Source organism: Eumetopias jubatus, unplaced genomic scaffold, assembly GCF_037043125.1.
Source record: "Eumetopias jubatus isolate StellerSeaLion01/CBP00866 unplaced genomic scaffold, mEumJub1_p1.0 scaffold_1, whole genome shotgun sequence".
Classification (NCBI taxonomy): Eukaryota; Metazoa; Chordata; class Mammalia; order Carnivora; family Otariidae; genus Eumetopias; species Eumetopias jubatus.
Window position 1 is genome coordinate 125,612,367 of NW_028274807.1, and position 23,943 is coordinate 125,636,309.

Sequence of the window (23,943 nt, forward strand, 5' to 3'; positions counted from 1 at the left end):
AACCTTAATGCCATCTGCAAACTTATTTCTCCTTTGCCATATAACAGAACATATTCACAGTTTCTGGGTATTAACGATATGGATACTTTTGGGAGACCATTTTTTTGTCTACCACAAAGTTTAAAGGCCAGTGTGCCTTGTGGTAGCTTGTGAGGGAATGGTCTCCTCTTCCTGTAGCCAAAGGTTATACAGGAGAGATGTTGTGCTGGGCCCTAAACTCAATTCAAGTGGGTGGCTAAGGGCTTAGCTAAAGTCTTCCTCCAAGTTGAGCATCGAGCAACCCTTTCTCAATTTTATTTTTATTTTATTTTATTTTATTTACTTTTCCAATGAGTACTTATTATTAGTTAAGCCATGATTCAGAATCCCAGGGTGGGAATCACCATGCACCCTGGTCCCCCTTCACCACCCTGGGAGAAGGATGGAGGACAGAGGAGAGGTGGGTAGAGCCAGTTCAGATCTTCCCAGGAAATATGCCTTCTCCCTGGCAGTCGTCCCAGGCTGACACCCAGGATATGGGGCAGAGGGACTTGTACCCATGCCGGTATCATTCGCACATGGGGACATCACCCCCTTTAGCAGTCATTGCCTTCTCACAGTGGTGGAAGTCCAGGTAGTTCTGCCAGCAGTTTCTGCTCTGGTTCTGGTTGGGGAAGTGGCTGTTGAAAGGTGCAGTCTGCTTGATTTTGGTCTTGATGTCTTCTGCCATGGTGTTGACTCTAAACACATCACAGCATCCCCTTGCAGCTCAATGTGACCCTCAGCAAAGACGCCAGAGTCGGACCAACACTTTCTCAATTTTAACTCTGCTGCAATTCTTGTCCTTTACCGCCATATTAGGGGTGGTTGGGCCAGGATGGGTGGCAAGTGATTTTCAGAAGAAACACTGATAAGCAAACACTTGATCTTTTTTTTTTTTTTTTCCAAACACTTGATCTCTAATCCAGAGACATTTTCTCTCCATAACCACTTCCATCCTCTCCTGGGAACCTCTTGGCTCACAAACAACTGAGCCATTCAGATTTTGGTGGACATCTTGGCATTTGAATGTCTACCCCATCCCAGGTTAATGCCAGACTAACATTAAATTCTTCTCATTGACTCTGGGAGGAGGGAAACCACCGTCTCCCTGGGGCTCTGATTTGTAGATGAGGAAATACAGGGTGGCCACTTGTTTTGATCTGGGAGTGACCATCACTCCAGATTCCAGGTTTACACAGTATGATAAGATAGTCTCCAAGGACAGCTGTCATTAATTCCTTATCTCCCTGAATGCACCTGCTGCTTCTCACATCAAGATGTGGAGTCTAATTCCCCTGCCTGGGCTGGCCTTAGTGACTTGCTTGACCAATAGAATGTGATGAGAGTGATATTCTGGGTCTTTTGTGGCTAAGTCACAAGGGTTTTGCTCGATCCTCTTGGAATCCAGCTATAATTATGTGAGCCCATGTCACATGGAGAAGGCAAATGTAGGCTCTCTGGTTAATAGGACTTGCTGACTTCCCAGCTGAGAGCAGCATCAGCTGCAAGCCACAGGGGTGAGCTGTCTTGAGTATCTAGCCCAGCCAGGCCTTCAGCCGACGCCAGCCCCACTTGTTATCTGAATGCAACAGCATTCAAGGCCCTAAGTGCAAACCAACCGAGACCCAGCCAACTCTTAGAACTGCGAGCAATAAAAATAGTTACTTTAATCCACTAAGTTTTGAGGTAGGTAGGTTTTTTACAAAGCAATGGACATTTAGGGTATACCTATACCCTTGGGGGAACCCAGAACAACTCTAGGCAGTGTGATGCTGGGGAGGCTACTGAAAAGTGCCAGATATTGATAGAGAAGATATAAAATATGTGATCAATAAATAATAAAGACTAAGTGCCATAGGATTTTGGAAGAGGAAGATAATCACTTATGGGGAGCTGATCAAGGAAGGCTGCCTGGAGAAAATGAGATTTAATCTGAGTCTTGAATTCTGGGTAGGCTTTAACAGGTGGAGAGTAGGGATAAGAGATGAAAGAAGTAATGTGGACAAAAATGACCAATCAAAAGAATGAAGGGTAGATGAGAAATGCAAGTAGATTTGCTAAAAACACTCATCTTTCAAGATTCAGTACAAGGGTGCTCTCTCCCAGGCACCCTCCTCTGCTTTCTCTAATTTTCCTACCTTCTGCCTTACTTGAACTGATTGTTCTGCTTTTGTCGTAGCACCAGGAATACTTTGGGCTATACTTTTTTTTCCTTAACACTCCTATTATGCTTAGGCTAAAGGTTAAGTGTCTATAACAAAGAGTTCCTCAAATACAGTGGCTTAAATCATGTGGATATTTATTTTTCTCTCCCATATAACAACTTTCAGAGGAGACCTGCCCCTCATGGTCATTCAAGGACACAGGTCCTTCTAAGTCATTGCTCTGCTATTCCCTTAGGCAATGTCACTAACTTGCATGGTTGAAACTTGGTCACCAGCACATCCAGGCTCTGGCCAGTCTGGAAGTGGGAAGAGAGGTAGAAAGAAGGCAGACTTGAAATTTCCACCCCAGAAGTGGTATATATCACTTCCTTCACATACTTTTGTCAAGAACTTGGTCACATGGCCTCACCTAAGCCCAAGGGAGGCTGGGGAATTGTGGTCCAGCTGGACAGCCACATGGAACAGTAATTCTATCCCTAGGGAAGAAAGGGATTCGGGGCGGGCAGTAGCAGTCTGTGCCACAGATGCTCATCTTCCTCTGAATCTAGGAGCTCCTTGAGGACAGGAACCACATTTTCTTCATCTATCATCCCTGCATTGAACCTCCTGCCTGACCCAGAGGAGTATTCAATCCATACCTGCTGAATGGATAAAGCTATGACAATGAGTGTCCTAGGCTGGATGTGATAAAGGTGCAAGGCAGTGTGGGGACCTGAGAAAGACAGGACAGATGTGGAAGTATTTAACAGGGAAATGCACAGGGCTTGCCAGAACAGAGAGCTTTTAATGTTACGATCTTTTGTGATCTGAGTTGACAGCTCTTTGGCACAAGTTTAAAGAACTTTAACTGAATACCTCACTTAACAGACATTTATTGAACCCATTCCAAATTTAAGAAATTCCTCAACTGTTTCAAAATCACTTTAGGAAGAAGCATGCCTCGAGCTTGAAGGCTTTCAGGGTTCTTTCTCAATACTAGCTTCTGCTACTGTTACTGGGTTTGAGCACCTAAACACACACCAGGGTTTTCACCTGGCAACCATTCCACACCATTGACCATACCTTCCTGCTCTGACACCACCGCTCTGGAGTGCTCACAGACCCCCAGAAAGTGAATGTGTGCGCTCATTGTCAGATGTCCAGACACTTTCTCCTTTCTAGAAAACCAGGCTCTGTGGCTGAGTGCAGTCTAAACATGTTATTCTTCAACGTCAGTACAGGTCTTAGAATCAGTACAGACCGAGCCCAAATTCTGGCTCTGCCCTTTAATACCAACATTGGTAGTAGGTTCAAGAAATCCCAGCTCCTTCACCTGTAAAATGGGGGTTGGAATGGGGCTATGCCACTGGGTGTGCGAGGATTTAATGAGGTTCTGGGTATAAAGCTCTTGGCCCTTAGTACTGCACTCAATAAACAATAGCTCATCCACTATTATGACAGCTAGGTCTTCAGGCCTCCGTGGCTTCTCACATCAAAGGCTATAAACAGGTTTAACAGAAATAATAGCCAGTTATGGCTGTGCACAAAACTCAAGGGTGCAAATTGGAACCTTAGTAATTTCTTGACCTGGCCTTAATTTCTGACCCCGTGGCTCTGTCCTGGACTCCAGAGGACAACCTGATCCTGGTGCATGCAGTCCCACCCCAAGATTTCTTGGCCACATTTGGGATGATCATCAAATTGGAGCTCAGAGCTCCATTTTTATTTCCTCTGCACTCCTCCCTGGTGCAGCATAATCTGACAACTTTACTCATCAGCACAGTCACCATGTAGAGGGAGAACTGGGTCCCTTTTTTGGTCTCCTACGCTTCTGGGACCCATGCTTTTTGTCAGCTACAGATGTCCTATGGTTGTGGTGCTCTCTCAGAGATGACAACTCTGAGAGAGGTGGCAGCCCTAGTCAGTGGCACATTCAGTTTCATCCAATAGATCAGGCCTGTCCCTCTTACCTCGTGGGACAAGCTGAGTTCACTCCCCACACCATGCCAGGCTAGCTTGTCTCTCACTCCTGGCTAATTTGTGGCTCACTACAAGCTCATAGAAGCTCTCCAAGCCATACTTGGTTCTGTGAAAAACTGGGGCCCTCTCATGTCCAAATGGACAATGCCATTATCCCTCTTGCTTCCTATTATCAGAGGTGTGAGACCCAATTGAGCAAGCGCTGCTGGGAACCTGAACCCATACGTCTTCCTTCCCGTTAGATCCCCCTTCCCTTGGGGACGGTGCCCCTTCTCTCCCTCCTCTTTCTCCTCTCATGAAAACTCATGCTGAGAGGAGTGTCCCACCACTTATCATCTTGTTCCTTCCTTTATAGCTCCGCTCCTCCATCTCTGTCCTCCCCAGCACAAAGCTCCTTTTATATAGGTGGAAGGGACTTACACATGTGCACAAACACACACACACATGCACACACACACACACACACACACACATGCACACACACAGTGGAAACCAGTTCTCTGAGTTTGTGCATACTTTCCAGACTGTCTCCCTACCACCAGAGAACAGAAGTTCTTTGAAATGATAAGCTAAGGAGTCTGCCATTCCTGTTAGCAGGGTTTTTTTTGGGTTTTTTTTTTTTTGTGGTGGCTGAGAGGAGTGAACCTGCCATTTGATGTCTCAGCTATCAGTCTGCAACAAATTAATACTTCATGTTTTATCCTGTCTTGTGAGTTACACAGGTTTTTACCAGGTTACTGTGGTTGCAAAGAAGGCCTACCAGCCTGCTCAATTCCCGGAGCGGGCAGAACCCGCTTCATGGGGCTCCCATCTACCCTTCTACTTCCCATTCCAATCTTTTCATTTAAATTTTATCAAAGTTATACATATAATTTTAAAAGTCAAATAGTCCTCTAGAACATTAGAAAAGCACCAGTCTTCTGGGCTCCTCTCCTGTCCTCCATTCCATTCTCCCTTTAGTCCTTTAGCTGGTTCTTTTGATTTGCCTCTATATTGCTCAATTTGGGATCACATTGCTACTGCTTGATTTATAGGCATTATTTATGGATTTCCAAGTAGGGAGATGAAGATTGCATTTCTTTTAAAGACTTCCACACATACTAATTTGCCCTCCCTCCACCAATACTCAAGGTTTACTTTGTTTTGACGATATAAATGCTAGTCCCTGGTGAGCCGGATGGTATAGTTTAATTGCCTTTCCCTTCTTAAACAACATTTTGTTTTCCCTGGAGCTCATAAATGCCCTTTTCCTCCTCCGCTTAGTTTTCTGTGTACTTACATCTAAATTCCTGTCATCTGCTTGAGGACTTTGCTCCCAGATCCTTCCACCTAACCCTTTGGACCACAGCCTTCTTGGCCTATAACACAACTCCCATCTCTTATTTCTTCTCTCATCTTCTCGGTCTTATTTGCTACCTCTATATGTTTGCTCTACTTTCTGGGATATTTCTTTGGCTTTTTATTTCAACTTCGCTATTGGCTTATACGTTTTTTTATTGTCATAGTTTATTTTCTGACTGCTCTTTGCTTTTTGACTTTTTTTAAAAAAGCAACCTATTCCTATTTCACAGATTCTATGTTATCTTTAATTTCTCTGGGAATATGATTATCATATTTAAAATATTTTCTTCATTCTTGGCATTGTCTCTATCAATACAGATCCCTTTTCTTTTTTTTTTTTTTCTGTTTATTTTGGTCTTTGTCTTTCAGTTGAAGAACTGCCTCAAGTGTCTAGTGGTCCTTGCCTTTCCTTTCCTGTTTGGGAGCGCAATGCTAAAAATCTGATTATTGACTGGTGATCTTGACCTGGAGTAATAAAGGTGAAGGGAGCAGTAGGTGTCAGTATCTTTTGATGGTTTCTTCTGGACTGCTCAGATTCCCTGTGGAAAGATCTCCAATCTCCAGCCAGCATTGTGGGAGCTGAGTGTAGGAAGAGGGCTGGAGAAGAGAGCGGGATGGTGGGGGGGTGTCTTTTCTGGTCAATATACAGACTTTGACTTTATCTTCCTGTTTTTAGTACAGTATCTCAGCTCTCATCAGTGCCTCACGTCTTCTAATCCAAAGACCTCTGTTTTATCCTTCCCAGATCATAAATTTTTAGTTTTGTGCTCAGACTGGGGAAAAGACCCCGGGATCTATATGCTCCTCAATCAGTCCTCCTGTTCTTAGCCCGCCCTGCATTTCCCCCTTTCTGAGCTATCTGATGCCTCAACTCCTGACTTAGTTTTTAGGGAAGTCAATTGCCACTGATCATCCACCATCAGCTTCCAAAATGTAGTTACTGCTGTCCCTACCACTGCTTCCCTTTGTTATTTGGGTTTACACCCTTAAGAAAAAATTCCTTTTCTGCCATTTTCGTAGGGTTTGGGGTGACTGAAGAGATAAAAACTGTGTTCAATCTGCCATCTTCAAGCAGAAGTGTTTCATTCTATTTTAGTCCTTTCTGGTTTCACTTGGGAACCATCCAAGCTAGATGCTATGATGTAGCACTTTAAACATCCTCTACAACCCAGCTCCTTTTTCCTTCCACTGCTCTGGATCTGCATCCGAATGGGAATTATTCCACAGGCCATCTTTTCTCCTCTTGCAAACAGACTGATCAACACACAGATCACTATGACCTCAGATACCACACTTTTCAATTTCAGCCTCACTCTCAACAGTGCCCAGAGGAGCTTAAAGGTCCCTGGTCAATACCATTTTCCACCTCCCCAGCAATTGCAGGCACCAACCCCCCAATTCTACCCTACTCTTCTGTGCTTTAATCCAGAAATGGCTTTCCTTCAGATTTCAGGGAAAAAACGGAAGCAACCAAATGTGGATTTCCTTAACTTCCTTCCCCTATTTGTCTACCCCATGAAGGAATCTGTGTCTGAGCCCATCAGAAGCCCCCATCTTCAGCAGACTTGGGGCCAGCACTGGAACAGGCTCCAGCACTGTAACAGGCTCTGCTTCTGAAGCTGTCAGAGTCACTCCCCCCACACCGTGTTGACGACACTGTGGCTTTCAGAACCAGCTCCTCCTGCTTCTTTGGGACTTATCTCCTCCTGTTCTTTGCATCTTTGTTTGACCTCTCTCCCTGTTTTGGCACATTCCTTTCAGCTTAGAAACAACTTAAATGTTTCCACCTCAGAAGAATTTCTGTAAATCCCCATTTAGATACTGCGCTCTCTTTCTCCCCTTACTCTTCCCCTGGGCTTCTTGAAAACATTGGTGCTCATCATCTCCACTTCCTTGCCCTTCCTTACTGCTTTGACCTTTGCACTCAGGCTTCCGCCCACCAGTCTCCCTCACTGATGTCCACTTGGTGGACACATGAGTTGGGCATCTTGCAGTTCTTGGCTTACTTGACACTATTTAGCACGATGGGCCACTGCCTCCCTGACGAACCACTTTTCCTGGACTGCACCACTGCTCTCCTGGATCTCCTCACTCTCCTGCCACTCCTTCTCTGCTGGAGTTTTTCTTCCTCTCCCGTCCTTGATGTTCCTGTGCCCAGTGTTCCATCTCAGCCCTCTTTTCCCCTCCTTGTCCATAAGCTTCCCCCATTCATTCCATACTAACCACCTGGTCTCTCTTGACACCTCTGTGTGGATGGCTATATCTCTACCCCAGTTGTTCTGCTGAGCTCAGACCTGCATTTCCATCTGTTGGCAGGACATTTCTGCCAGGATATTCCACAGGAACCTCAAACTCAGCATGCCCCAAGCCAAAATCGTTATTTCAGAACCTAAACTGGCACAAAGTGCTTTTTGCAATCTTTGTGAAATCTTGGGGGAAGTTACTGCAGTCTCCATGCTGAGCATAGAGCCCAATGCAGGGCTCAAACTGGATGATAACACATTCCCTATAGGATCAAATGGTCTCATTATGTCTATGACATATGTCTAGCATTCATCAGAGTGATTGACATACTGTCCATGCTCAACAAATGGCCCCATCATTAGTAGTAGCAGAAGGAGAAGGAGGATGGTGAGGAGGGTTAGGCACCGCCATAACCTGTTCCCAGTCCAAACACCCAGGATTCGTCCCAGGCCCCTGCCCCCCACTCACACCTACACCTCCCTACCCCCTGCCAACCTTACACAATCTGTCATCAAGCCTACTGATCCTATCCCATAAATATCTCTCATATCAGGTTTCCTGTTCCCATCCTTACTGCCCTGCCTTCCCAGCTCAGTCCCAATCCCCTCTCACCTAGGTATTGAAAAGTCAGGCTGCCTGGCTTCCCAGCCTCTGGTCTTACCATTTTTCCCTCCAGTCCATCCTCTAAATCTTCACCAAAATGATGTATCTAACATGCCTGTCTGTCACATCTCTCCTAAGCATATTTCATTAATAATTATAATTGTAGCAAAGAGGGAGAGAAGCTAAATATTTAAAATCATAACTGACTACAGCTGCATCATCCCCTAAGGCATGCATTCCTCCTGAGCACAGGGCTCTGTTTGGTAAAACACCTGAGTGGATGCAGAAGGTGAACAGTTGAGAATATAACACAAAGAGATAGCTAAACTCTTCTGCAGAGGAAATAAACTGGAATTAGGGGTTTGGAAGGCATCTAGAAAGGAAAGAAAGTTGAGGAAAGCCTTGGGGATGGGGAGATTCCAGCTTACTATCTCAGTGGGTGGCTGGAGAGAATTAGGCTATTGTGGAGTGGGGATGTCACATAAAGATTAGAGGTGTCTAATATATCCTCTCAAGATCTGGACTGTTCTGTGCTGCTCTAGAACCCCTCCCATTATGCCCTCAACCCCACTGCCCTTTGCTCTGCCTGGTGGCAAAGTTTTGGCTGGCGTGCCTGGGAATAGGGAGTTGGGGTGGAGATTGGTGTGTCTGGGGCTAGCTTTCAGCAAGCAGGGCCAAGAGTTTGCTTAACAATGGAAGGACTGAGTAAATAAGCAGATACATTGCGGATAATGGGAGTCAGGTTTCTTACTGTCAGAGAAGAGAGTTACAAATAGGTAATGAGGAAGGAATGGTGTGGGACTGGAATCAGGGGTATTGATATGAACTCATGGATTTTACAGATCTATATGTGTATGTAGGCATATAAGTACACAGAATATACACGCATAAATATGTTTATTTCCATACTCTGTCTCCTGAGAGGGCCTAGAATCAATTATATCACAGTAGCAATTTAAGCACAGCCAGCTCCCAAATCTTGGTTTCTAAATACCATTCTCCACTAAAAGGAACTGGGGCTCCTAAGAAAAAGGGCTGATTCCAGGGTGGGACAGAAATGTACATGAGAAGACAGGAATATTTTGTTGCTTCATAAAGTAAGGCAATGTTCAATGAATGCTAGAGACCTAGCAAAAGAACACAGGAATGAGCTGAAGGAGTCCCACTGGCCAAATCTCAAATATCCCCAAATACATTTTGAGGATGAACATATATAATGATAGTACAGATTATAATCCATTGAATAAAACAAGAATCCATACTGATATAAATAAATGAAAAAAATAAATAGGAGAAAAGAAAAAGGCCTCCCTTAAGTTAAATGCCAGATAAATATGAAAGGAATAGTTAAGTTAGAAAATCATCAGTGGGTGATCAAACTAGTGGACAAAAGTTTGAGGAGGGGATAAAGAAGATGTGGTATTTATATATACAATGGAATATTTATTATGCAGTTATCAAAAAATGAAATCCTGCCATTTGCAATGACATGGATGGAACCAGAGGGTATTATGCTAAGTGAAATAAGTCAATCAGAGAAAGACAATTATATGATCTCACTGATATGAAGAATTTGAGAAACAAGGCAGAGGATCATAGGGGAAGAGGGGGAAATGAAACAAGACGAAACCAGAGAGGGAGACAAACCATAAGAGACTCTTAATCTTAGGAAACAAACTGAGGGTTGCTGGAGTGGTGGGGGATGGGAAGGATGGGGTGGCTGGGTGATGGACATTGGGGAGGGTATGTGCTATGATGAGCACTGTGAATTGTGTAAGACTAATGAATCACAGACCTGTACCCCTGAAACAAATAATACATTATATGTTAATAAAAAAAAACATAGTTACCATGCTGTCTAAAAAAAAAAAAAGCTTGAGGAGGAACCAGAAATTTACATAATTTACAAAATTACATAATCTCAAAGTATCTCCCCCCAAATTTCTTATTAATCACAAAGGGAAAAATAGTAACTTTACTATTTTTCTACTATTACTATTTACTAAATACTATATATTTACTACTAGCAAGGAAAGGTATAAGATAACACATTAACCAAGTGGTCAAAGATATTATCACCAGTAATGGGCCAGAGTGACATCATGGGCCTTCTTCTTCTTTTTTTTTTTTTTTTAAGATTTTATTTATTTATTTGAGAGAGAGAGAGCATGGGGAGGAGGCGCAGAGGGAGAGGGAGAGAGAGTCTTAAGCAGACTCCATGCTGAGCGTAGAGCCCAACGCAGGGCTCAATCTCACGACCCTGAGATCATGCCCCTGAGATCAGGACCTGAGCTGAAATCAAGAGTCAGATGCTTAACCAACCACACTACCCAGGTGCCCCAACATCATGTGCCTTCTGATATGATATACTGAGAATATATCATTTCAGTGATATTCCTATCAAAAAGGCATAACTACCTAAAAAGATATGACAAATAAATGCAAAGTCTGATTCTGGATTGGATCCTGGACCAGGAATAAACAGTTATAAAAGACCTTTTTGAGACAACTGATGATATTTGAACATGGACCATCGATTGGAAAATAGTATCGTATCAATGTGAAATGTCTATATTTTGAAAATTGCACTGTGGTTATGAAAGAGAGAGTCCTTTTTCTTAGAAAATGTACAGTGAAGCATTTGGGGGAAGGGGGCATTATGTCTCCAATCTATTCTCAAATGGTTCAGAAAAATGCATATTTATCTATCCATCTAACTAACTATTAAGGATAAAGGAAATGGAACTGAGAATTTCCTGGAATTTTCAAAAGACACCAGATCCAGGAATCTCAATAAATTTCAAGCAAAGTAAATGGAAAGATAGCCACATTCATATATATCCCAATTAAACTGCAGAACACCATAAAAAAAACAACAACAACTTAAAACAACTATAGAGAATAGACAGATAATGTGTCAAAGTGGCAGTTAGACTTACAACTGACTTTCTGATGGAAATAATGGAAACCAGAAGACAGGTAAGGAAGAGTATGTCTGGAATACATGAGATCCCTTAGGGGGGGTCTCTTAGTTTATCATGCCCTGTGATTAAGGTTAATGGCAAACTATGACAATTCAATCCAGATTGGATCAGTAATGGCCAGACTCTTTAGGAAAGAAGATTTGGGTCACCCCCACCAGTTAAAGAACTAGGACTAGCTGCAGAAACGTATATTGGTCTTTAGGAGGGCGATTCAAGAATCTATCAACATTATAAAGTAACTCCCTTTGATTTAGCAATTCCACTTCTGAGAATCTACCCTTTTAACATATATAATATGTATAAAGATGCATGTGCAAGGATGTGTAGTCTATCACCAGAACCATGAAATCTATCATGGTCCATCCCAACCAAAAGAATACCATGGATATACCTCTGTATGCTCTGTCATGCAAGCATCCTTAAGATCTCAATTTATTTTGATCAGTGAAAATAACAAATCATGCAGACCATTACCTTTCGTACAATTTCATTTCTTTTTTTTTTAATTTTTTTAAAGATTTTATTTATTTATTTGACAGAAAGACACAGTGAGAGCAGGAACACAAGCAGGGGGAGTGGGAGAGGGAGAAGCAGGCTTCCCGCAGAGCAGGGAGCCCAATGTGGGACTCAATCCCAGGGCCCTGGGATCATGACCTGAGCCGAAGGCAGACACTTAACGACTGAGCCACCCAGGCGCTCTGTACAATTTCATTTCTATAAAACTGAAAGTACGCATAAACACACAGTTGCATGTCTAAACACATATACAGATACGTGTGTGTGTGTGTGTGTGCGTGTGTGTAAATATCGAGAGAAAGGGCTATAACAACATACACCAAACTGGGAAGAAAGAGATGATGATTTGTATCAAGGAGGATGTTATCTTAGTGTACTTCTGTGATGCTTCAGTCTTTCACAACACAATGGGTTAATATATTGCTGTGGATGGAGAACGTTTAAAAAGTAAACTGCTCTAAAGTAGACAGACCAGCATTCCCAACTGCTCCTTGAAAAGAAAGGGGGTGTTTTTAAAACTTAGAGCCACCCCTTTCTAGAGCCCTCCCCTAGCTAAGTGAACTCAAGGCCGGGGTGAGGAATTGTTCTCAGGGCTCTGTGGGCAGGCATCTATTCTCTTGGACATAAGCTGGGACTCTGAGTGGAGCATCAGACTCCATGTATGGAACACCCCAGTCATTTCCATTATCTGGGAGGCCTCATCCCAGCACTGCCCCATGCAGGGTGGCCCATGCCTCCCATTCACCCACCCTGCTGAATCTCAAACCCAAGGCTAGCCTTTTTTAGGAATAGTGAAAGAAGCCTTGATGATAGTGTTTTCCAGGCCTCTGAACTTTGTGTCCTAGAGTAGAATAAGGTCAACCACAGCGACAAGCAAAACCAAGAACGAGGCAGTGTGTAGAGTATGGTGATGATTGCAGTTTTCATTTCCTCTAGGCAGAGAAACCTCAGGAGGCTGAGGTTAGGGCTTCCCAGCATTTTTACCCTGAGACTTATTGGGACATTTCAAAAGTTTACCCCCACACTTTGGTGTGGGGGGCGGTGGGGGGGTGGCAGATGATTCCTTCTCAAGGGATGGGATGGGATTGTATGATGAACTTTGTGTGAGACCAAGTACCCTGTAGAGACACGAGAGACTGGGAATTGGTTTGTTCTCTGGGGAGTTAAAGTGCTGCGACGTTCACAATTTTATTATTTAGAAGTTAACATCTGAATATAGACTTGAAGAGGTAAGAGATGAAGCCAAGTGAAAGTCAGAAGGAAGAGTATTCCAGGTCCAAGGAGCAGCAGGGCAAAGGCCCTGAAGTAGGATTGTGTCTGGTGTGTTGTACAACAAAGAAGTCTTTGTGGGAGGGAAAGTCCGAGATAAGATCAGAAGGGAAGGGAGGAAGATGGAGAATGAGAACTGCCTTGATAGCTTGTAAGGACCTAGCCTTTTATTCTAGATGAATTAGGGAGCCGTTAGCAGTCTAAGAGCCAAAGTAGCAACATGATTTGGTTGTGTATTATAGGATAGTTCTGGTTGCTATGTTGAGAACAGACTAAATGAGTAAAGGAATAAGGGGAAAGCAGGGAGGCCAGTGAGGCAGCAACTACAACAGTCCAAAGGAGAGCTAGTAGAGTTAAGATTTTCTTGACAGAGTGGCCAGCATCACCTGGAGAGCCTGTGATACTCTTTGGGAGACAGGGACTCTTTAGAACAAATAATAAAATGAATGTACCACTTCTCGGTGTTTCTACCCACTGAGGTTGGTACTTTTATTAGTCTGGGGTGGGACCAAGGAATTTGCATTTCTTCAAGTTGCCCGGTGATAGTACTGCTGGTCTGGGAACCATACTTTGAGAACTACCAACTTTTTCTTCACAACACTGATGACAATGTGCAATGAACATGTGTTTATCATACTTCCTCAAGAGAGCACCTTGCTTACCCTTGTGTCCCTGTGCCAAGCATGATGCACTGAGCTCAGCTCTGGGCCAGGCATGGTGCTGTACTGAATGAAGTTCTTGAGCATCTCTGGTTTGAATGGTTTGGAGGTAAGTGGTGATTAAACTTTTCAGGAAATGGTCATTATAGGGAAGGGATTCATTATAATAACAATGACAATGGGTGTGACACTCCGCCTGGGCGTTTTACTCACATCTTCTCCAATTAATTCCTGTGAAAGCCCTGTGAGTCTGGCATTATCACCCCTATTTTATGAATCTTGGGGTTTAATTTTCCCAAGGTCACACCATTAACAAGTACCACAGCCCAGCCAGGCCTGACTGACCGCTCTGCTGTGTTTACATCACAGGCTACGTCAAGAAGTCACTGATACCAGGAGATTGCCTTGAAGACAGGAACTTCTTCACTTGGGGACTGTGCGCCATTTTGGAAAAATGCGGGGAATATGCGATCTTTGAGAGCCCTGTTCACACAGCACATTTCCAGCCCCAAGGTCTTCTTGACAGAGCGCTGGTCCCCTAATAGGTAGCAGCGGCTGCCCCCAACATAAGGCTTTTTGCTGACCTTTGTGGTTTTTTGCCGTTCTCTGGTGGAGCACGTTTCCTCAGCTCTCACCTTCTTCTCAGCCTCCTCCTGTAGGATGATGGACACAACTCCGGGGCTGAAGCTTCACAAATCGAGGCTAGCCTATTTCTAAATGGAATCCATCGCTCTCCCGAGACAGGGGGGAAATAAAGTTCCAGGACTTCCCGCCTCATCAGTCGCTCTCTTTCCCCGCCCTTCCCAGAGGGTAAAAATAGCCTCCTCCCGGGGCCTCCACGCTGGAGCAGCAACGGCGCCCGGAAACCGGGCCTGCCCTGCGAGCAGATGCGCAGTGACGCGCGGGGCCGGCGGGCGGCCCGGGGATCAGGGAGCGGACCTGCCCGCACCGGCGAGGTGACCCGGCCGGGAAGGGACGCTGGGAAGTCTCAACCGAGAGAGGGGGCACCTGGAGCAAGTTTGAGCGCGATGGTGGGGCTCATATAAATGCACCCGGAGACCTGGAGGTCCGCGCACGGGCTTGTACGGCAGCCTTTGGAAAAGCCGAGGTGTATCCGCGATTCTTAACCTCTTCAGCGGGCCGGGACTCGCTAGAGCAAATGACGAAACGTACCTAGCACTTCTCTGTGTGTTTTCAAGCACACGCGGAGAAACACAGACACACACTTCGGCACACCACAGGTTAACAACCCCAGACGAGGGTTGATAATGGGGACGCAGAACGATTATAAAAAATAAAAAATTCCTAACGTGTAAGGATAAGGTTACTAAAGTTTGCTGAGCAGGATCTTTTTGGAGAATAAATGCATACTGTATTTATCCATGGGAAGTGACACAGAAATGTTAAGGTTCACCTCCGACGGTGGTATAAAAGATGCTTTCTATTTTTCACCATTTTCTCAGTAAGAAAAAGCAGGTTTCTCTTTTGCTACCAGAGCGGCCGCATCAGGCATCATCCTGGATCTGGGGAGGCTACTCAGTGGCAGCTGCGGCCCGGGCCTGCCTGACTGGACTGTGTCGCGGGGAGCCGGGGTGTTACAGACAATAGACAAGCAAACATCAGGCTGGTGACAACGTGGGACGGGGACGGGGTCCCTTTAAAGGGTGCCCAGGGAGCCCTCAGCCCGCGGCAGCACTTGAAAACCAAAGCGCTCCTAGCCTGGCCGCGGCCAGCACCGAGACGATGGTGCGTGCGTGCGCGATCTCGGGGCGGCGGCGGCGCGCACGTGCGCGCCTCCGCGGGCAGCCCACGGCTGTGGACGATGCCGCCGAAGCGGCGGCGGCGGCGCGCTCCGGCGGTCTGAAGCGGCGTCCGGCTGCCACGGGCCGGCGGCGCGATGAGCTGGGCGGCCGCCCCCGGCTCGGGGCTGTGAGGGGCTCGGGGCCGGGGGTGGGTGGCGGCGGCGCGGCGGGCGGCCAGCGCTCCTCCTCGGCGGCGGCGGCGGCGGCCATGCGCGGGGCGGCGCGGCCGGGGCCGCGGGGCCGGGGCCGCCTACCCGGGACCCGCGGCCTCAGGGCCCCGCCGCCGCCGCTGCTGCTCCTGCTCGCGCTGCTGCCGCTGCTACCCGCGCCCGGCGCCGCCGCCGCCCCGGCCCCGCGGCCTCCCGCGCTGTCGCCCGCGGCCGCGGGGCCCAGCGTGAGCCTCTACCTGAGCGAGGACGAGGTGCGCCGGCTCATCGGTGAGTGGGGCCGTCTGCGTCGGGGTGGGCGGTTGGCCCGACCCCGGCTGCTTCCGGCCGCCCGCGGCCCAGCCCCAGAGCCGGGGACCGGGGCCAGGTCGCGTCCCAGCGCCTGGGGGTCGTCTCGGGGCCCTGGCCTTTGCCTGCCTTACTGGCCAGGAGGTGTGGTCCCTGCCCGGCCCCCGCCCCGGGTCAGCCTTCCGGCCTACCTCCTACGTCCTCACTGTCCCGCCGCGAAAGAACGGGGATCCACCCCATTCCGTCTTCCCCACAGCCCTTTCGGCTTTTCGCCCTATTCCCTATTCAAGCGCCCAAACTTTTCTTCCCTGATGCACCAAGTTTCTTTGATCCCTCGTGTCATTGTAGGGCCCTGGATTTTGGATATCTCGAAGTCCACGTTTTATTTAGACCAAACCTGCAAACCCCTGGCTGTGGTTTTGATGCCCCAATAGAGGCCACAATACTGTGCTCTTACTTTCTGGTTATCATACTTTTTAAAAATGAGGTGGGGGGGGAAGGGAGAGGTTAGAAGGGCACTACATGTTCGTGGCAGTCTCCAAATCTTGTGACGGATAAGCATATTTTTAAATGGGGAATGAATCTCCGGGTAGCGGACCCTGTTAGCTTCTTCAGTATCTTTTTGGTTCTTGTCTTGGATATGCTGGACTGTGGACTGATCTGTATTTCAGGGCCACTCTCCTGCTCTGAATACCTTGTAGGGAAAGGAGAACTTAGCTTTGGGTCAGTTGGTTGTACCTTTCCACCTAATTAGCTTTGTCGTTTGGGGAATTAATTTGAGAAATAATGGTGTTTTTGTGCTGAGACTGTGGATTCTGGAAATGAGCCCTAAGAGGAAGGTCTGATAAAAATGGCCCCAAATGGGAAGTCTTTGGTAGTTAAGGATACCTAGACATTCTTTGTGTGTTAGACTTTCTTTTGTGTGTTGTGGCACAAAATAACATTTCTCCCTCCTCTTTATTTAATCTCAGGTTTGTGGTACATCTTAGTGAAGGGGGGGATTATTTTTTTAATCATCCATTATCTGTCAGTTTTATTTTTATTTTTTTAAGTTTAAAAGACTTTCTTGAAGTCGACTCAATGTTGAAATGGTATTGCTTTTAGCAGTTTGTTTAGACATTGTTACATATATGGGTTTGTCGTCTTTAATCAAAGAAGAATGCTGTGTTTTTGTAATGTCCTGCCCTTCTTAATCCTCTTTTTAGTCTAGTTGAATTAGCTAAATTTAGTTGAGATGAATTAAAACTGCCAATTAGGTTAGTACTTGGAGCATAAGACTAAGGTTTAGGAAAAATAATGAATGCTTACAAATAGACTCATATCACATAATTATTTAAAAAATATTAATGCATACTGCATGGTTTTAAAGGTTTTTTTGGTTAAAAGCTTGTATATAATTTGTGACTTTGTTTACATATAAGAGTACATGTTAGAAACCAGCCAGGTGGGGGTAGGGGTTAGGAACAACCAGAGGCTGACAGTGATTGAGTGCCTGCCATTTACCGGCCCCTACATGTTTTATACACATCATTTCCTCTAATTTTCTTGTGACACAGTTGAGTAGATAGTATTACTCCCATTTTAGAGTTGAAGAAAGTGAGGCTTTAACCTTTTCAAGGTCACACAATTTATAATCATTAAAAAAAATAAACAGTGTTGACATAGGCCACAAAGTTATATTAAATTTAATTAAGATATTGTTTATATAGAAGTTTTGTTATGGCATGGTGGAAAAGAAGTCAGTGCTAATTAATACTTGAAATAATGTATATGCATTTGTCACCTGACCGATGAACATCCAGCTTTATGACCAGGAATGAGCTGTTGGGAGGCGGGGAGGGAGGACTGCTTCACTGATCAATCTCTGGGGTAAGAGGGATCTCCAGTGGTATTTTTTCTAATGCAGATAGAGTTGACCTGTTAAATTTTGACTCTTCTTGCCAGATCTAGGTCCATCTCCCTCATGCACCCTACCTTTAAAGTATTCCTTGGCTGTTCCTGGGTGGGGAAGAACAAGTGGGTAGGACTCAGATGTGTACCCGGCATCTTGAGTTCTCAGACTGAAGTTTCTCATAGAAACTCTTAACGGTGTTTAAGACTACTTGAAATAATAGTTTGTACTATATTTTTGTATCGTTTTGGGTTAAATGCCTCTGAAAGCTGACTTGGGAAACTAGTCATCATTTTATAATATTTCCAAGATGATGAGTTTGGAATTCCAAGTAAGAAACTTACAAATGAACTTGATAGTGACAGCTTTATAAATTGAACTAATTGCCCTTGATATGAGAATAAGTTGTTTTAATTCAATTAATACGTGCACACAGTATAAAAATCAAATAGTGCTAAAAGGCTTAACAGAAAACACAGCAGTGTCCTACCCTTGGTCTTTTTATCCTCCAGGTCCTACTTTCCAGTGGAGGCTACCAATCTCATACTAGTTCTGTTTATTTATTTATTTTCCTATTTTTTACAGTCATATTTTGAAATTAATATAGAATAAGCATTCGATTGCCTAATACCATAATTGAGCACTTGCACTGTTCTCTGCCCCAGTTCCTCGATATAGCTACATAACAATTTTTGGTAAAACCACCAATCAGTATTTACATTATTGCATATATATTTATTGCTCACTTCTGAGTTAAATAGTGATGCCAGATTATGGGGGTTTTTTTCCCCCCTGGAGCAAATAACTGCCTTCAACTTTTTGGTTAGTTTTTCATGTATTTATGGCTACATTCCTCAAATACCCCAAGAAATATGTTCAATGCCTTTGATTTTTTTTTTCCAGGTAGCACAAGTCGTCTCTCATCCCACTTGGTTTCCTCGTAGAGAATCCCTGCTTGGGAGCCTTCCATCCTCCTATTCCATTCTGGACAGTAGGATTGTTTTTCTTGTAATTTCTGTTCCCTTCTCTCCTGCCTTAGAGCCTGTTTCCTGGATCACTTGTTTTCTTTTTCTTGGTTTGCTTTGTTTTGCTAAAGGGTATGTTGAGTAGCTTCCTAAGAAGGGATGCATGGGAGGTAAATTATTTGAGGCCTTGCATGTCTGAAGGTGTCTACCATAGGTGCTTTATAGGTCCTTTATAGATAATTTGGCTACCTTTAGAATAGTAGGCTGAAAATATATTTTTTCCTCATAATTTTGGATTGGATTTAAGGGTTTCTGATGAAAAACTCAAAACCATCTGATTTTTGTTTGTTTTTATTTTTCTGTTTTTATTGAAGCTCAGGGTCTTTTTCTCTGGTATTCTGAAATTTATTTTTTAAAAAAGATTTTATTTATTTATTTGAGAGAGAGAGAGAGCAGGAGAGGGAGAGGAAGAAGCAGACTCCCCACTCAGCAGAGAGCCCGATAGGGCTCAATCCCAGGATCCTGAGATCATGACCTGAGCCAAAGGCAGACGCTTAACTGACTGAGCCACCCAGGCACCCCTGGCATTCTGAAATTTTAGTAAGCTTTTGTGTGGGTCCTTACTTCTGTTCGCCTGTTGTCTCTCTTGTTTTAGTTAGGCCCTGTGGATCTAGAGACTCATATTCTTCAGTTTTCAAAAATGTCTGTTACTTTGATGATTTCCTACCCTTTGTTTTTTGTTTTTTTCTGAGACATCTATTGGTTTGATTCTGGAATCTCCTGGAATTGATCTTCAGATACTCTTAACCTATGTTGCCTCTTGTTTATATCTTTGTATTTGGAGGTGGAAAGTGTGTGGGTGGGAATCTTCTCAATTATGTCTTCTAAACTTTTATTTTTAAAATTTTAATGATGTTTTTAAGTTTCAGAAGCTCTTTTTGTTCTCTGTTTTCATTTCCATTTATTTTCATTTTCTGTTTCCATTTTATTCTTTATGGATGTATTATCTTTGAGGTATGTGTAATTTTTTCTATATTTTTCATTTTTTCTGTATGTTTAATATGTTTTTAATATTTCTTCTGCTTCCTCCAGTGTGCTTGTTCATTTCAGGGTTCTTTTTATGGTTCTTTAGATCACAAATGTCTGGTCATCCTTGGCTGTCTGCAATTAAGAGTGAGATGCTGAAAAGTTGATTAGGAGAGAGAGTATGTGTGCTGGTGGTCTAGTGACTTCCTTTGGAGTACAGGTAGACTTTTCATTGCCCATCTACTCCACATATCGGCACCTTCACGTCTTCCTTGAGCACAGTGTCTGCAGAGAATTTACTTCGAATAGCCTGCCGCTAATGTGTTTGGTAATACACTGGCTGCCTGGGTTTGGGTTATCTGGTTGAGGAGGGATGGAATGGAGACAAAGGCCACCCACCATTCAAGCTGTAGACTTTGACTGCTCCTCTTTACAGTTCTCCTGCCTCCATGGTTCAGTTTCTTCAGAAAAAACTTAAGGTCTCCTGCTGGATCTGGTGGCCCACCCCTTGTAGAGGCACCCACTTTGTCAGGCCTGAGCCTCAGGTTGGCCTTTGGTACCTCAGGGGTCCTGAGGAGCAGAGACCACTTCTTCATCTGGCATCCCTCTTGGAAAAGTTTGTTGAAATGATGTGTTGTTGTCTTCTTTCCCTTTCTGTTTGTCTTTGTGGTTTAATGTCTTTGTGATTTCATTAGTATCGTTCAAAGGAGTTTGGGGATGAAATGGGGATCAAGGCCAGTGGTCATTCCACAATATGTAAATGACAGTTAAGGTTGGGCTTTGACTATTGAAGAGCTGTTGATGTGTAACAGGTTTGTTTTGTTTTTTTGTAATAATGTTTAGAAGAGTAGTGGTTGATACTTTTTAGAATGCTGCTGGAATGTAGCAATCTTTTGCCTTTGTCAGGCACAAAGGTAATTCCTGTTTTAAGTATATACTGTTATTTCCATTTTATAGAAGAGGAAACAAACTTAGAGGAAGTATGTAGTTAACCCAGTTCCTTGGTTGTGGGGCATATAGTCCTGATGGAAGTCTGTCTGTACAGAGACTCCAAAAGCCTCAGGAGCTTTTACTCTCCATGTGGCATCGCTGTATCCCCAAGCCCAGTTTCATTGCTCTCATTTACTCTTATTAACAGGCTGCAATGTAGACATTCATTTCCCCATTTTTACCGGTGAGGACTTTGATTTGGGGCCCTTTGGGCAGTGAGTAAAGGGTCTGGTCTTGCCTCAGTCCTGCTTGAATCCAGAATCCATCTTGCCTCTTTGTCAGCTCTGGAGGAGCTGTGATTAACCGAAAACACTCAAGAAGTAGAATCTGAAAGCCTGCTACTACATGTTTGTGCTCTTGACTGTTACCTGCATTGTCCCATGTTCTCTCTCTAATTGTATTAGATAATGATACATAGTTCTGTGTATCCTAATAATAATTCTAATAGTGTTGAGTTCCCTGGAAATCCCGGGCTTGTGAAACTAGTATGTGGCTGGGGCAGTGCTAGGAGTCTGCTCCTAGCAGCGTGCTGAGGGGTGAGGGCTGTTGTATAAACGGGTTATGGTAGCAGTGGTGGCAGAGATAGGGACTCTGCCAGGGGTCTTAGAGGACCAGGGGTCTTCTAAGAATAGCTTCTGCCTCCCACCAATTAGAAATGCACTTTGGGTAACTTGCTTTTCTGTTAAAGTAAATACCCTCTGGAAGAGTTAAGCACTGTTCACATCTTATTTAAAATCAGTTAAATACAAGTTGAGATCAGTGCTCCCCAGATCAGTCCAGTAAAATTTTTTGAAGCCCAACCAAATACCGCATATTGTGGTAGAAAATGGTGACTCAAAATTATTAAATTCCTTTTCTGGAGGAACTCAGAATTTCAGAGGGGAGACTAACCATTTTATTGAGGACTGTAACACTGAGATAAGAGTCATAGTGCTGATTGACATAAGTAAGTTATTGTAGGAGTGAATACTTTTGACTCTAGAAAGGGGAAGGGGAGAGAGCCTTAGAGAGAGTTTAGTGAAAGTGTTCCAGGAACGGAGACATTTGAGGATGAGTTTGATAGGCAGAAAAGAGGAGCGATTCTTGTCAGGTGAGAAAACAGCATGAAAAAGCTATAGATGTACGGAAGTAGATGGGTGTGAAATCATGAAATAGGAAAAATCTAATGTGGCTAAAATGAGAAAAATTGGCAAAGCCAGGGAGTGGCAGAATATAAAGCTGGGAAGTAGGTTGAGATTGGATTAGGAATTTGAATTTCATCTTGTAGGAAATGAGGAGCTGTTGGATGAATTTAGGAAAAGAGAGTGCACAAACAGGACTGGGTTACAGAAAAGTTGACTTTTGGCTCCAGTGGGAAGGGGCTTGGAGAAAGACAAGCTGGATTTGGGAAATGGGACAGAGTCAGCCTTGTGCTGATAAGAGGGATCAACTAGGGTAGTTGAAGGAGTGGGATAGATTTGTGAGGAATGTGCACGGAGTTTGCAAAAGACTTAGTGGGGGAGACCTGACGTTAAAGCAAAGAGAGGAGTCAGAGAGGACTCTGGGGTTTCAGATTTGGGCTGTTGAACTGAGGAACTCTTTCCATTTGGGAGGTGGTTGAGGGAAAGAAAAATAAGATGAGCCATGTGTTCCTCTCCTCCCAGCACCTCTCTTTCCTCTTAAACTTTAGGCCAAGTGCTTGGTGGGGGAGGGAAGTGAGAGTGTCCTCCCTACTGATGTCTCTGGCATACGCTGAGAGGTTGTGGGGTGCTTGCTGGTGGAGTTGGTTAGCACCCTGCGGCAAACTCTTAACCCGGGGCATTTTGGGTGGGGTTGGTGGCATTGGTGCAGCATTAATTTGAGTCCATGTGTTCTTCATTGGGAGAGCAAGGCTGAGACATTGTGCAATTGTGGGTTTTGAGTTTTTTTCTCCCCATCTTCATGCTACACATGTGGGAGAACTCTATGCAATTATGGCTAAACCTGTCCCCTGTGAGTCACATCCTGAGTTGACTAGTCAGTTCTGAAGGTGCTGCCTAAAATACTGTTTGGATTTTAAGGGTCACTTTGGAAACAAATGAAATCTGAGGGTATTTTTATGAGCATCCTCAATTGAGAAGTTTCATAGCATTACTTTTGTGGTTTTAATGCAGTTTTGCCAGTGTTGTGAAAAAACTTGCCAACTATACATACTAAAACAAAACAAAACAAAACAAAAACTTGAACATGAAAAAGCTATAGATGTATAGCTTTAGCTACTCTGAAGTTATATTCCACTTAAAAGTGCTTTTTTGTGTTATCCTTGTTGATGCAAATCAAGTACAATATTTTCTGATCAAAATGTTATTAAACAACTTTCATTTATGTGGGACCTTTTAAGATGTAATGTGCCAAACAAATATGTGTATATTGCTGAGTTACATAATACTTAGTGAGTGATTCTTTTTACTGTGCCCAGCAAGTGTTACTGCTGAGCAGTAGAATATTTCTGAATATTGTGTTTTAGTATACCTCTTGCTATATGCCAAGTACTTCACATGTGTTCTCTTTTTGTTTATCAACCATACAAAGTAGGTGGCATTGACTTTTAATAGATAAAGTTGAGGGTCTGGGAAATTACAGAATTCACAGGAGGTCACAGAGATGTCTGGGGCTTTGTGACTCCAAAGTACATACTTTCTCTCTCTGTTGCCTCTGAAGGTTAGCAGTTTACTTAGTCTGTCTAACCAGAATCACCTGAGGGGCTTAAACAAAATATGGATTCCTAGACCTATCCTGAGCAATTTATTTAGGAGATCAGAGATCGGGCCCAACTCGTGAGCTTTTTGAATGCCATGTTTCATTGATTATAAGATGTTTCATTGATTATGTTTTCCCACGTTTGAACATCTCTGAAATTGGAACCATTTTACAACGAAAGGTGAGTCATCAGTTAATTGACAGTTCTTTTTTATCTTTCTTAGTGGCACAAAAAATAATGGTGCAGTTTAGATTAAACGAAATACGGTATTGTAAAAGGATTACCACCTTTCCTTTTTGGAGGTGTGGGGGAGATACCTCTCACAACTCTCGTT

At 44.1% G+C, this 23,943-nt stretch overlaps 1 protein-coding gene and 1 pseudogene across 2 annotated transcripts in view; one reads left to right on the forward strand and one right to left on the reverse strand.

The window, feature by feature from the left end:
* Positions 1-454: 454 nt before the first annotated feature.
* On the reverse strand, positions 455-765 carry LOC114205536 (cytochrome c oxidase subunit 6B1 pseudogene; annotated as a pseudogene).
* Positions 766-15,771: 15,006 nt separating this feature from the next.
* Positions 15,772-23,943, forward strand: part of RYK (receptor like tyrosine kinase) — a 93,135-nt gene continuing 84,963 nt past the window's right edge. For both annotated transcript variants that reach the window (XM_088026176.1, XM_028099079.2), the window contains exon 1: positions 15,772-16,000. In XM_088026176.1, the coding sequence (XP_087882302.1) occupies positions 15,772-16,000 (229 nt within the window). The remainder of the gene's footprint in view (positions 16,001-23,943) is intronic.